The sequence below is a fragment of the Periplaneta americana genome, chromosome 7 (assembly GCF_040183065.1).
Source record: "Periplaneta americana isolate PAMFEO1 chromosome 7, P.americana_PAMFEO1_priV1, whole genome shotgun sequence".
In the NCBI taxonomy this organism is placed as follows: Eukaryota; Metazoa; Arthropoda; class Insecta; order Blattodea; family Blattidae; genus Periplaneta; species Periplaneta americana.
In genome coordinates, this window is record NC_091123.1 from 145,216,307 (window position 1) to 145,231,551 (window position 15,245).

At 38.1% G+C, this 15,245-nt stretch overlaps 1 protein-coding gene across 5 annotated transcripts in view; it reads right to left on the bottom strand.

Annotated features, from left to right (window-relative positions):
• Nucleotides 1-15,245, bottom strand: part of LOC138703524 (collagen alpha-1(IX) chain-like) — a 223,596-nt gene that overhangs the window by 48,612 nt on the left and 159,739 nt on the right. For all 5 annotated transcript variants that reach the window (XM_069831445.1, XM_069831449.1, XM_069831447.1 and 2 more), the window contains 2 exons: nt 13,787-14,003; nt 8,797-8,967 (listed from right to left, as the gene is read on the bottom strand). In XM_069831445.1, coding sequence (XP_069687546.1) covers nt 8,797-8,967; nt 13,787-14,003 — 388 coding nt within the window. The remainder of the gene's footprint in view (nt 1-8,796; nt 8,968-13,786; nt 14,004-15,245) is intronic.

Here is a 15,245-nt window from a genome sequence, read left to right on the forward strand (position 1 = left end):
CATTCTTTCTAGCACAAGTTCATTTTTTATTCTGTCTGTCTAATTAACACGCTTCTTTATTCCCCTTACCCACATTTTAAATGATTTTATTAGTTCTTTTTCACTTCCTCGTAATGCCCATGTTTCTATCACATACAATGCCACACGCCACACAAAGCACTTCACTAGTCTCTTCCTTATTTTTTTTCAAGAGGTCTGCAAATGATGTTCCTGTTCCTATTAAAAACTTCCTTTGCCATTGCTATCTTTCTTTTGACTTCCTGGCAGCAGTTCATGTTACTACTTATATTAGAGCTATTCCATCTCAAATCGACCGAAATATAGAGAAAATTGACCTTACAATTTCTAAATACAATGAAACTTTTTTGTACGTAGAGAACTGTGATACAATGCTTTGTGCGAAGTTTGAGGCATCAGAACTTCATAGTGTTTAAATTTAAAATATTTAAATTTATCGTATTTTCATAAAAATTAACAACTTTAAACTGTTGTAGCTCCGAAACTCTTTCACCCAATGATCAAAATCATGGTTTATTTTGCTGCTGAGAAATTAAAGTTTATATTGACATATAAACAGATTTTCTTACTTTTTATGGAAATGGAGAAATTTAGATTTTTGCTCATTAAGACGGCTTTGCCACCGAAAAAATATTTTAAAAATATATAGTTAGATTCCTCATTGAAATTACAAATAAACATATATTTTTTACTGATGGTATGTTGATAAGAAAGTATTGAAAATATCAAATAAAGAAAATAAATAGTACGCGCGTGAACTAACCAGCTGACAGTGAGATGGGAGCTTAGCCGAGACAAGCAAGGCCAGGAGACAAACACGTGATGTGTCGTCTAGCAGTCATGGCTGTGCTAGCTTTATCACACGTTTTCATAAACACAGGAGTAAAATGACGTCCAATACTCGCTTATCTTCAGCTCTCGGCCAGTGCGAGCGGTACTGCGCCGTTCAAGCCTAGGCGTGTGAAAATAATCTATTTAATACCCTCGAAACTTATTGCCGTACCACTAAGCAAACAATGCCGAATCCCTCTTAACAATGCAAGGTTTTTTCTCAATATTTTTTTACATTTTTACAAGTGATCAAAAAGCTTAAAAACAAGTAAAATCAGATTATCTGTCTCTCTGTGTAAAATAAAAACAAGGATTACTTCTTAACATAACCTACCAAATGTCAGCTTCAAAATAAGCTCTCGTTCAATGTTCTGCAGTAAATGGTTCCAGAGTTGTGAGCGCTGAAAGAGGCTTGTTTTTATAAAATACGCTAAATTTGTCGCTCAATAATACGAAAACCGTTTGACTTTCGATAGTATATTTTTGAAAATGTACTCCCCTCAGCACCTTGTATAAGTAGGGAAAAAATTAGAGTATTAAAAAATGCGAGGTTTTTTACTGATAGATTTCATATGGAATAGTCCTATAGTACACCCCAATGATGTTTAATAATATGTATGAGACACCTGAAAATTTGTGGACTGTATTTACTTCTGAACATAACAAACAGTGGACACCAGATCAAGGCCAGTTGAGATGGTTTACTATCTGTCCAATAGCAGGCACGCCTGATCAATAACGACCAGTCCAACTGTCTATCCAGTTGCTGCTGACCAGTTGGAAATCCAGCTACTGTCAAACTGGCTCGCCAGTAAGTGACAGTATAAGCGCACTTTTATAAGCGAAATCTGATCTTACTTTATGTAATAAAATACCGGTATTTTTTATGTGCTATACAGAAAACGAGTTAACCTTCTCATATGATTAGAAGCTGGATCCCACTAAGTTTAATGATTGCTTAAGTGCAACTTTTTACTAGTACTGTTTTGAGCACATATTGCATCGTGTGTATTGACAGTTACGAGGGATTGCAGTAAAGAGAAGCGCACTTAATGTACGATAACTTAAACTTTGCATAGGCTACTACAGAAGCCTGGTTTACATAGTTTATCTATGCCTCACTATGTCGTCCATGAAGGTTGGTGAATCACTCAGAAAGTGTGGTCAGGGGAGACAGTCTAGTTCTAGTTGACTTGGTGCCTCTCCAGTAAAACTATTGGGGCAGGATTTCTCAGGATAGTTCCATTCCCTTCTTGTCTCAAAATAATCGATGCAATACTGGGAGGAAACTACTGCACTACACCATCATGATCAGTGTGCGGAATTCTATGGCGCAGGTGACCATAGAGACTCGTGAGACTGATATTAGTAACTTATTAAAACAGACAGGGATGTCGTTAAACACCCGCCAAAAAAAAAAAAAAAAAAATTCAAGGTATAGGCCTACTATATATAATAACTCAAGATTAATCCACCAAACTACTGAATAATTTGATCCCTTCTAACAAATTTAATGAAGGCAGTGCAGCTATATTACAAGATCTCAATAAGAAGTGTATGTAGTATTTGTGGACCTAAAAAAGGCTTTTGACAGAGTAGATTGGAATAAAGTGATGGGGATCCTAAAGAAAAATAGGTGCGAATTGGAAAGAGAGAAGGCTGTTCAGTAATCTTTATATGAAACAACGAGTCAAAGTCTGGATAGGAGAAGAAATGTCAGAAGGAAGTGAAATTGGAAAAGGAGTACGTCAAGGATGTCCTTTATCACCTACACTGTTCAACATCTACTTGGAGGATTTAGTAAAGAACTGTTTTCAGAACTTTGGAGGAGTGATAGTAGGAGGAAGGAGAATAACGTGCATAAGATTTGCTGATGATATGGCGTTGTTAGCAGAAGAGGAGATGTTATTAATGGATATGCTACTGAAGCTAAATGACAGCTGTGAGCAGTATGAAATGAAGATAAATGCAAATAAGACGAAGATCATGGTCATAGGAAGAAAAATAAAGAAGGTAAACTTGCGAATTCTAAATGAGGCAGTGACAGCTTCAAATACTCGGGGTGTACTATAAGCAGTAACATGAGCTGCTGCCAGGAAGTCAAAAGGAAGATAGCAATGGCCAAGGAAGCTTTTAATAGAAAAAGGAGCAACTTCAGCAGGCCTCTGGAAAAAGGAAGAGACTAGTGAAGTGCTTGTGTGGGATTCTGTGGAGCAGAAACATGGACATTACGACGAAGTGAAGAGAAACGAATAGAAGCATTTGAAATGTGGATATGGAGAAGAATGGAACATGTGAACTGGACAGGCAGAAAAAAAATAAAACGGTGTTGGAAAGAATGGGTGAAGGAAGAATAATGCTGAAACTGATCAGAAAAAGGAATTGGCTGGGTCACTGGCTGAGAAGAAACTGTCTACTGAAGGATGCTCTGAAAGGAATGGTGAATGGGAGAAAAGTTCGGGTCAGAAGAAGATATCAGATGATAGACGACATTAAGATACATGGACCATATGAAGAGACAAATAGAAAGACAGAAAATAGGAAATATTGGAGAAAACTGGGTTTGCAGTGAAAAACCTAACCTTAGGCAGAACACTGAATGAATGAAAAATCATCACATAAGTTAGTCATTCTAGGTATAATTCTTATTAAACCCTCCACGAAACCAGCAACTAAGCTCTGGTATCTGTGACAAATATCATCTCATCGTACTCTGCCTAACCTTTTAATGACAATGGGTCTACCTATCACTGACAGTTGTCCGGTAGGCCTACTATTTATTACAAATGTATCCCCTCAATGTAATCCTACCTAGCCTTACTACTGATTATTTGCGAGCGAAGTATCGGAAATGTGGCGGGTGTCTGACGATATATCCAGACAGATAATATTGCATTTATGCTTAATTATAACTAGAGTCCTGCATTCGGTTACCTAAAGCCTCCAAGCAACCTGCAACAGTGTAGGTTTGTATGGAGTAAAAATAGGCGGAACCCGACTCTACTACAAATTCAGCTCTGCTATTCAGTGAACATGTGAAAACAAAACAAAGCTGGGCGCTTGGAGATGAGTGTCCTAACAGAAGAATTTGGTAGCCAGCACTTCATTAGGAAAGAAGAACATGTATTTTTTCTGAAAGGAGGATACATTTTTCATTTTAAACACTTAAAATGTTTACAGTTATTCATTGTAATGTGTAGGGACTCGTAAAGCACGCACTAATAGGCCCTAATTTGTTTTATTTTAAGTCAGAGCTGACATTTATATATTTTCATTTGTTAATTCCAACCTTCAATCAAATCTGAAATATCTAATATGTTTTACTTATTGTAAAATTCAGGGGGAGACAAGTTCCGGGCAGCATCTAGCCATGGCGACTAATAATTATGTGGTGCCTGAATTATTTATTGAGTTAAAAATTGTTTAAGGATTTGATTTCTTGTATGTCACTATGACTAATACATAATGATAACAAAAGCGGTTGTATGAAGAAATTCGAATGTTCTTCTTAGATTATTAAATTCAAGTGGTATTTTGTACATGAGTACTATTCCTGTTGTACGCCAACTTACAGACACGGGTACACGAATAGATGTAAATACACAGTACCGGAACATGCTGGAAGTTAATATGATCGAAGTACAATTAACTTTTATTCAAAGTAACCAAACGCAGGATTCTAGTTATAAGTTACCAGACAAGGCATATACAAATCAATAGTTAGTGAACCCGCACTTCTTCCATTAGAATGCTTAGAAAGTAGCATTTATTATTATTATTATTATTATTATTATTATTATTATTATTATTATTATTAAGGAATAATAATTATCTTCGACTTGAAATCTCTGAAGTTACAGATGATTGACAAAATTAATAACACTGTGGGATAGCACTCTCTCTCAGTGGTGAATTAATTTTTTTACTTTTTCGTTTATAAAAATCGTGGTATAGTTAACTTACTGAAAGATGGATAGAGAAAAGTAATAAATTGTGGCAAAGCTCACTCTCGAAACAGTATGCTTATTTCGGTAAAGAAGTGAGAAACCCAATAAAATCTCTGAAAAGGGCAAGTTTTTACTTTTTCACAGTCATGTAACGAACTCAGTAAAGTGAAAAAGTAACAATTATTTTTCAATTAAGTTTGTAGTTTATCAATTGACTTCTTACAGAGAACAATGACCTGTGGCAGTTCTCAAAGGAAATACTGCTCATAATGGCAAATAGACTAGGGTTCGACTTTGTCGGTGAGTGTTTCATTAATTAACACTCTTTTGAAACAAAAAAAGCTAGCCAGCTAGATGATGGAGAAAATGAGAAACGATCCGAAACATAGATGGAAAGTGTGTTTCACAGTCGTTTCGTCCGGGGATCGAATCCCGGCCCCGTCATCATAAGCTGGTTTGTGTTTCAGTCATGGCGTTCACGCAAATAGCCACCGTTTCGTTTAAAGATGGAATAAACTGGAAAAGAAGGACCGCGTCAAGGCTACACAATATGGCAACACGACAATCGTCTGTGCTGAGATACTATATTTAGAATGTATCAGATTGGCCGTAATGACTCTGTGCTGCATCGAGTTGTAGTAACATGTTAGAGGTACTTACGAGTTGCGAGACCTGCAAAACAAACAAACACAAACCCATGTTAGTTATGTGCAGAGAGAAGGTTGAGGTGCATGTTACGTCTACACTACACAAGCAGGTGGCTCAAGTCTGCCGTGTAGAGGTTTCCAATTCCGGACCAGGTTTAAGGTTCATTCAATTACTACAATTCAGTAAATGGCCGGCCGTAGACAGTTCAAAGGCCTTCTAGGCAAGAGAACTCTTAGCGAAACAGTGGTGTGGTGGGGATTCACAGATATAGCTTGCGCAAGGAACGATTACCGAAAAACAGTGGTGGCGTTACTGTCTGTTTTGACGTGTGTATGTTGACACGCCGAGGGAGCGAGAGATGCGGACGATGGTAGTAATGCCTCTTCCAAGAAGATGAACAGATGGGGACATCCTGTGAAAATGAAGAGCGTAGCAAGAGAAAAATTCGAAGCGAATTAAACGCGCAACATCATGTTTAAGAATAAAATAATGATACTCTGCGAGGGGAACGCTCCATCACTACATAATAAAATAAACGCACTTGGAACAAGACACGTATTCACATGCAGTGGAACTGAAAGTAAAACAGTACTGTAACTATCACAATGCAAGACTGATTCTATCGATGTCGTTTCTCTTCCGACTGTACTCTTGAAGTTATTTCGTGACCTTTCCTGTCGTCCGCTCTTCCTTATCGATTGTTTCGTTCGCATTCATATCATCGGTAATCCCTGCTTGCAAGACCTATAACTTCCAATTAATTGTAAATACTGTATAATGTTACATAAATAATTCAAATTTATTCGTTTTGAATACAGTACTTGCTCATTAATAAATACATTAAAATTAATATGTTGGGCTATATATACATATATATTTTTTTATCAATATGCGACTATTTTCCCAGATAGGGACGGCATTCACATGCGCGCTCAAAAATACGAGTAGGGCCTAAGTACTATATATACCTGCCTTATGTAGTTTTTTTCAGCATTTTTCCACATTCTTTTACAGCTGAATCTTAAATTTATCATAAACAATTCGCTGTGGGAGTGAACTCTTTCAATTAATTTATCTCTTATACATCTTCATATAAAACGGATTTTTTTTTAAATCTTTCTATTTGTGATTGATAGAAGCTACAAAGGTGCAACTTCTTTCTCAATGTAAAGTATCACTTGTCAGAGATTGCGGGAGTGATTGTGTGCCGGGTGCTGCATATTGTTACGTTTTTATACACTTTATTCGAAGTAACCCAGTGGCGGCGCGTCCATGTTATATAGTGATGTTAGCAATGCCGACACTTTGAAAGTTATTTTGTTAAATGTTATTTTAGTTGAAATAAGTTATATTTTACAGTTAGGCCTACTTCTTGTGGATTTTAATTAAAATATAAACATCATTTTTTGGTCAGGCCGGAAAATATTCGCTACAACGATCAGTTTTTGTTACGTGTGAATAGTCCTTGTTAGCGATCTATCTTGTGCTAACTATCCATATACCTCGCTTGTGCTATAACACTGGAACTAGCAACTGGTGTTAAGAGCATGCGCTTGGTGAGACCTGCTCCCTCTCCTCTCTTCCCTTGACCATGAGTGAAAGCTGCGAGTGAGAAGCGATCGCGTTAGCGATTCCGGGAACACTTACGTGAGAATAAAAATGGCATTTTTAATATAGCGAAATAAATCGAAATAAGTGACTCTGATTGTATCATAGAACAGTTATTAAAACAATCATTTGGCAGTAGAAATCACAATTAAAAATATATAATTGAAACAGGAAGACCACTCCACCTATAAACAATTTCAATGCAGAACGGTATTCAAGAGATCAACTGATATCACAATTAACGTAAGATTTACTAAAATTGTGATACTGACAACAGTCTTGGTTAGCCAGAGATAATGTGACTGCTAACACTTTTTATGCTTGACCATGCCGAAATGTAGTAATTATACACCTGGTAGCAGTCCTTTAACGCATGTCATTAAAGTACACCTATTCATTAAAGTTCAGGTTTTCGATTATTCTCGGATATGCAATCGAAAGACAACTATGGAAAGGTCACGGAGGTGGAAATCCAATACTGTCGCAGAAGGTTATGTTCTGTTACTGTAATAATTAGCGTTAATTGTAAATAATATTCAAATTGTCATCTCGTTTTTCAATGTCGAATTCAATTTCAAGATTATATCAGGACTAATGTTTATCTTACTCTCTAGATTATATCAAGGTCGTCGACATTCGTTTCCCGGAAAAATCAATACTTTCGCGTCTGTGCACATCTCACAATTCATGAGGTAGGCTATTGCACTCATTCACATAACAATAACATGCATACTTATGAATAATTTCAAGTTAGAAATATGGTCGAGCATAAAAAGTCGTATGAAACTTGCCTATAATGGTAATTAAGACGCTCGTGTGAAAGTTATGAAACTCGCTTGCGCTCGTTTCATAAACATCCTCGCGTCTTAATTACTACCATTATAGGCTCGTTGCATAATGTAGGCCTACTATTCTACATTCACGCTCCGCCACTGAAGTAACCCCTCTGAGAAAGGCTGAATGAATTAAATTCGGGAATCCCTTACGAACAGCTGCTCGATGAAGAAGGGATTAACACAAACTGTCAAGACTGGCACTTGATCCTGGGTTTGAATCTCAAGCAATTGGAAACCTCTACTCCAGCAAGATTAATTCAACATATTTACAAACTTGTCATTGTTGATCAATTTGTTATATCAACTGTTATTCTTACTTTGCTATATATTTACAAAGGGTTTTTCTTAAAGTAATGTAATGCATGTGTCTAATCTGTATTTCTATGTATGTATGTATGTATGTATGTATGTATGTATGTATGTATGTATGTATGTATGTATGTATGTATGTATGTATGTATGTATGTATGTATGTATGTATGTATGCACGTATGTTATGTATGTATGTATGTACTCAGTATGTATGTATGTATGTATGTTATGTTATGTTATGTTATGTTATGTATGTATGTATGTATGTATGTATGTATGTATGTATGTATGTATGTATGTATGTATGTGTTACAAAAATGATTTCATGTCAAATTCTTGTTATGTCATTTGATAGCGGTTCATAAATTCTTAAAAACTCTGATCAAAGCAATTTCAAATCTAAAGCTTGTTATTAATTTTATTTATTTTTGAAGTGATGTCACGTACTAACAAGAAACAACACGTACGTTGGCTGTCACTAGATGGAGATGCTAAGGGGTACTCTACTTCAATATTATTGTACTATCAAGCTATACAAAGCTTGACTAACTATGCATTCCATGCTGGTGCAACTAACACTGACTGGTGCTACTCACGGGCACCGTGTTGCGGCTGCCGGCCATCTTGGAGATGGTAATGTCGCCGTTGACGTCAATTGGTCCACGAGGCTCCAGCAGCTCCGCGGTGGTCTGCTCACAGTCTACATACAGCACCACCTGCTCCCGGTACACCCCGAAGTGGATCTTGTGCCAGTTCTTGTCGAACACCTGTCAAAGAAGAGAAGAATTGTCACTGCTAGTGAGTTTACAAAACTTCTCACAACGTTTCGAAGGTTGAATGTACTTTCATCTTTAGGCGAAGAAAAATGCGAGAAAAATATCCTCCTCCATGATTCGTTACAAATGGCTAAATCCACGTGAATGAAAACAAGACGCTGGTATTACAATGGCATTGCATATCGTCGTTGTTCCTGCAATAACTCCTATGTGACATATTTATTGATTTTCAGATTTTTGCTCTATTAAATAACTTAAACAGTGATATCGGCATAGCTCATCCTCAGGTTACGGATAGAGGAGACGGCCTCCAGATATGGATGGTAGCTGCGAATATATTGAATAAGCAGTCGTGGACAGCCGATAAGGGGTGGTCCTCCAGCTTGGGGGTTGGGCGAAGGCCTAACAACCCATCACCATAAAGAACAGCTTGTTACGAATCCATACAATAAGCCTCGTATAGGCCTATAAGAGTATAAAAGAATTTAAGAACGGATATCACGCAAGGGTAAACGTGATCAAGGATGTCAATGGTGATTTGCTTGCAGACTCTCATTCAATCCTGAACAGATGGAAAAACTATTTTGGGCAAATTCAAATACAAACTGCTGATGAAGTTACAGGAGAATGGAGAAAGTTACACAACGCAGAACTGCACGCATTGTATTCTTCACCTGACATAATTAGGAACATTAAATCCAGACGTTTGAGATGGGCAGGGCATGTAGCAAGTATGGGCGAATCCAGAAATGCATGTAGAGTGTTAGTCGAGAGGCCGGACGGAAAAAGACCTTTGGGAAGGCCGAGACGTAGATGGGAGGATAATATTAAAATGGATTTGAGGGATGTGGGATATGATGATAGAGACTGGAATAATCTTTCACAGGATGGGGACCGATGGCAGGCTTATGTGAGGGCAGCAATGAACCCATGGGTTCCTTAAAAGCCATATGTAAGTAAGTAAGTAAGTAAGTAAGTAAATAGTGATATAGCAAATAATAAAATATCCTATATGTAATTATATTTCTTTGTTTCGAAAATGTAAGAATTCACCGTCTCCTATGTACGGCTGCCATAGGATGAATAACTGACGTGTTTTTTCTTCCTACTGAAAAATTTGACATTTTGCACATAGAAGTTATTGCAGGAACAACGATTATATACGGAAATAGAGGGAGTGAATGGTAAAATAAAACATGTAAAATTTATGGAGCAGGGGAAGGCACTCTACGGGAATAAAAGCGCATGTGTGTCAACAATGGATATGGAGAGAAAATGTAAAAGGTGAAATATGTTTGGAAAAACGCTCGCAGATTGTGCTGCCCTCTAGCGGCTACAAGAAAATTAATTACTGGAAGACGAGTGTTGAATTTTAGTCACCGGCGCCGAAGTAGCAAAAGGGTAAGGAGCTGATCCTCTAATCGGAGGTTCCACTCGGGAGTGGGTTCGATTCCCGCTTGGACTGATTACCTAGTTGTGTTTTTCGAGATTTTCCCCAACTGTAAGGAGAATGTCAGGTAATATAAGGAGAATCGTCGTCCTCATTTCGCCAAATACAATCTTGCTATCACCAGCTCCATCGACGTTAAATAACCTAGTAGTTGATACAGAGTCGTTAAACAACTAACTACTACTTCTTCTTCTTCTTCTTCTTCTTCTTCTTCTTCTTCTTCTTCTTCATCTATCCCTTGTGCCTTGCAGTGTCGGGTCCTTCACCCATTTCTTATATCTCTCCCGGTCCAATGCCAATCTTCTTATTTCCCGGATTTCCTTCCCTCTTCTCCTCACCACATCATTAACGTATTGTTCCCATTCTATTCTTGGTCTATCCCTCCTCCTTTTACCTTCTACTCTTGATTCGAATACTTCTTTCACTTTCCTCTCATCTCCCATTCTAACCAGATGCCCAAACCAATTCATTTGTTTCCTTTCAATTTGTTCTAAGTACCATTGGTGCTTGCTGTAGTTCATCTCTAATATTTATATTTCTAACTCTATCTCTCTTAGTTTTCCCAACTACTTTTCTCAGATATTTCATTTCTGATGCCGTCACCCTACTTTTATGCTTATCCATCATTGCCCAAGTCTCAGCACCATATAGGAGTACAGGTAAATATACTGTTTTATAAATCTGCATTTTTGTTTTCTTGTTTACTTCTCTTTTTCCAATAATTGTGTTATTTAGATTATAATAAACTTGATTTGCTTTTCTAATTCGATTGTTTATTTCTTCGTCTAGTTTGCCATCGTCATTTATTATTGTTCCTAAATACTTATAACTATTTACTTGTTCTAATGTTTGATTTTTCCATTTTATTTCGAAATTTACCTTTTCCCCTCCAATCTTCATTATTTTGCTTTTACTAATATTCACAGCCATACCTCGTTCTTCTAAGGTACTTGCCCATTCTATAACTGTATTCTGAAGGTCTTCAACAGAAAAACTATTCAGCATTTTCATTCATCAAATATTCTTGATTTACGTATGTGCATGTCGTAGTGTGACAAGTGCAGTTACTTCTCTGTTTAAAATTAAATGGAGACGCTGAGTGGCATTGCACTGCGCAATCATGTCTACTGGAACATTGACTGCAATGAACTGTGGTCAACTGCAGTCAACTGGCCGGGCATGACGCACAAGCAGAGGCCATGGGTCTGCCTCTTGCTCCCGCCACTCACATGCTATTACTACAGCTGGGAACAGCTACCATTCCTTCCACTACTTCTTTTTCTCCTTCTCCTTCTCTTCTTCTTCATTATCATCATCACCGTCACCCTTACCACCACCACACCTTTCTTCACATTCTTTTCCGTAATCACCATCGCCATCTTCTTCTTCTTTCCTGCTCTATAGATGTTTCATTATATCTCTGCCGGTCAGTGACAGTAAAATTTCAATTACAGTGTATTAAAAGAATTACAATTTTTCCTATCTCTTTTCCCCCTCCGCAAACTGTGGCATTGTACAGAAGCAGAGATAAAATAAAAGATCTGTACTTCCACTATTTCCAATTAAGCTTTATTCATTTCCTGATTCCCCTTCTCAATCCAGCTCTTTCCTCTCTTCTAGTGTCTTCGCGGATTTGGAGCTTAGGCCGTTCGTCCACCAGACGTTACTTCATAGATTCGTCAGCGTAGCGTCATGCTTATTCTTTGGAGCTAGGAAACCGCTACGCTCGTGTTTTCGTTCACGAAGCGTACAGACCGATTATTTAGTAGGTTCGTTCCAACAAGCGGTTCATGGATCAGTTCATGTACGGTTCCTGTACCATCTTATGTGCATGCGCTAGTTGAGCATCTGCTATGGGATTGAAACTGGACTGGACGCTGTTGGAACGCTTTCGCGGATCGTTATGTACTAAATCCAGAGATGCTGTAACTGTGATCATCATTGCTAAGAACGGGATGCTTATTATTATCGTTTCGCAGCTAATTCTAATTGCAGAAAATAGAATTTCGATCATTTTCTATAAAAAGATTACAAAAAATATGGAAGGCAAGAATTCCGCTAATTCAATGTCGTGTAATGGGGAACTCTCATCTAAAAATAGTTCTTTTTTTTAATTATTAATGTATGTACGTTATTTATTATACTTTTAATCAAAGCTGCATGTTGAAATTGTAATTAACTATTTCAATACCAAAATAATTTCCACTCCCTTTCTTTTTGGCGAAAATTTAAATTAAATCTCTAGTTTTATTATTCGTCTGTACTGTCACTTTTCATCTTTAACCTCATTGATGTGAACAGTCGATCATGTTTTTCTTCAGTATCCAGGACACGTTGGTGAGTTTATGCGCATGCGCGTCTTGCGTACTCTTCCGTACATGCCTCACTCAATCCGCGGACTATTTCTGACCGTTCCGAACCTGTGTCAAAAGCTTGTTGGAACGCCCGACTGCAGTACATGTTTCGGGTTCAGAACTGGTTCGGATTGTGTTGAACGCTTTTTCTGTACTGCGCATGCTCACGATGGTTACGGACAGTTCCTGACTGTTGTTTGAACGAACCTAGTACCGACAGCTCGGTGACGCGAAAGAGGGGAAGTAATAGGAGTAGTGAGGAGAGCTCCGGAGTAGAGATAAGGGCGAGCGGTCGGTAAAGGAATGCAGTACGGCTTGACTGTACTGGAAACACAAGGCTATACCGCATGCATGACATCTGATCGCTCCGAAGGCAAGCGAGTGACTAACCCAAACATTCCTTTGCATAACTAAATGGAATCGCCTGACCCAGGCGCACATTGCCGGCGACTGTCAGGACTAGATAATCGTACTGTATATGTAGGAGGTATGACCTTCACTAATGTACTATGTACCGTAGATTTAGTCAGCCAACCACTTGTCATTAGACTAACGCCATATCATTTAGTTAACCGTTTACTCCTCTCCGCTTCTTTCTTACGTTTCATTTGATTTCTACAGCGATGTATCCACTCCAATTCATCCCATCACTAATTCATACTCCTTTGTCTACCCACTCATCCATCCACCCATCCATCCATCCATCCTTCCATCCATCCATCCATCCATCCACCCACCCATCCATCCACCCATCCATCCATCTATCCACCCATCCATCCATCCATCCATCCATCCATCCATCCATCCATCCATCTACCCTTCCATCCATCCATCCATCCAACCTTCCATCCATCCATCCATCCACCCATCCTTCCATCCACCCTTCCATCCATTCTTCCATCAATCCATCCATCCATCCATCCATCCATCCATCCATCCATCCATCCTTCTATCCACCCACTCATGCATCCATCCATCCATTTACTCTCACGCCCATCTTCCTCACCTGAGCCTTGTTGAAGACAAGTGTCTGCAGCCGTCCCTCGAAGTTGGTAATGGAGAACTCGACGGTCTCTTTCCTGGGGTTGAGCGTCACGAGGAACTGCGGCTTGTTCTGGATGTCGGATATCCTGATGATGTGCCACGGGCTCTTGGCCAGCTTGCGAGTCCGGAACGTGCAGATGAACGAGAACTGCTCAGGCAGTCCCAGCGGGAAGATGTCCCTATGCACGCGCCACAGGTTATCATTAAATTTTGTAGGGATAACATAGCATTCTTATTTCAAAGCTTATTACTAGGGGGCGGATGATGTTGACCTAAAAATCTATTTAAAATTATCAATAAAATGCCCTTACAATAAATGAAAAATGGCATGAAATTAAAAGAAAATGACATTTAAATATTATTCACCGTACTCGCACCACAACTTCTTAAAAATTAGTCACCTTGTTTCAATGACTGTCCTGCAAATGTCGGAGAGAGGAGGCAACTTCCTGGAATTTGACTAAGACAAAAGAAAAGAGCACGCAAAAAAATGAAAGTTTTAAGGGAAAACTATAGATTTTAATGAGGGTTTACGATGTGTTTCAGTCAGGGGTGGTCCATGTCAGTGCCTTTATTCTCAGTCTCCTTCCGCTTTGCACTTTTTGTTACCAGACCTTCCAGACAGGGAGTGTAAATAACAAAAAAAATTGTGGGCGCAACGTACATTTCTGCAATCTTTGTGTTAAAAATACTGTCTACTGTAGTACATTCCTTCCGAACCATATTGGGGACACAACGTCCTATTGTCCAGGAAACGGTGAAATTTTCCCCCCTTCCAAACAAATTCTAAAGACATCCTTGTACCAACAAAAGAGCAGCAGCGGTGTTGTCAAGCATTTTATATTACTTCTGTTGTGTGAGGTGAAGCCTTCAGTGAAATGAGGGATGGACTTTAGAGTTTGTTCCAAACTATAAAACTCAAACTTCACTGTTATCCACTTATTCAGTAGGTAATTACTAGTAGGGCCTACTACTCATCTGTTTGCTTAGAAAAAGATTTAACAGCCTATGTAAAGAAGGTAGTAAAATGCATTCAAAATGATCTAAGAGTTCTTCAAAATATTAAAAATGACCAAAAAATGCCGAAAAGAATGTAAAAATGACTTATTAGTTCAAAAACGTCAAAAAAGCAAATAATACAATCTAAGAAATTAATTTTTACGTTGATATTAACATAGAAAGGTTTTCTATATTAATAGGCATCGTCCTAATGTGAAAAATAAGATGACTTTTCATCAACGTCCGCACCCTACTTATTACTGTCTAGTGTTTACAACACTGCTGCTATAAAATTACATATCGTTGGCTTACTTTCAAAACCTCGTAATGCATTTTAGGAAATTGTACAAGAGAGCAAAATAACTTCTTATTCTTTTTATACCCAAGATAACAACTGTTATGCATTTATTTATAAAATAGAG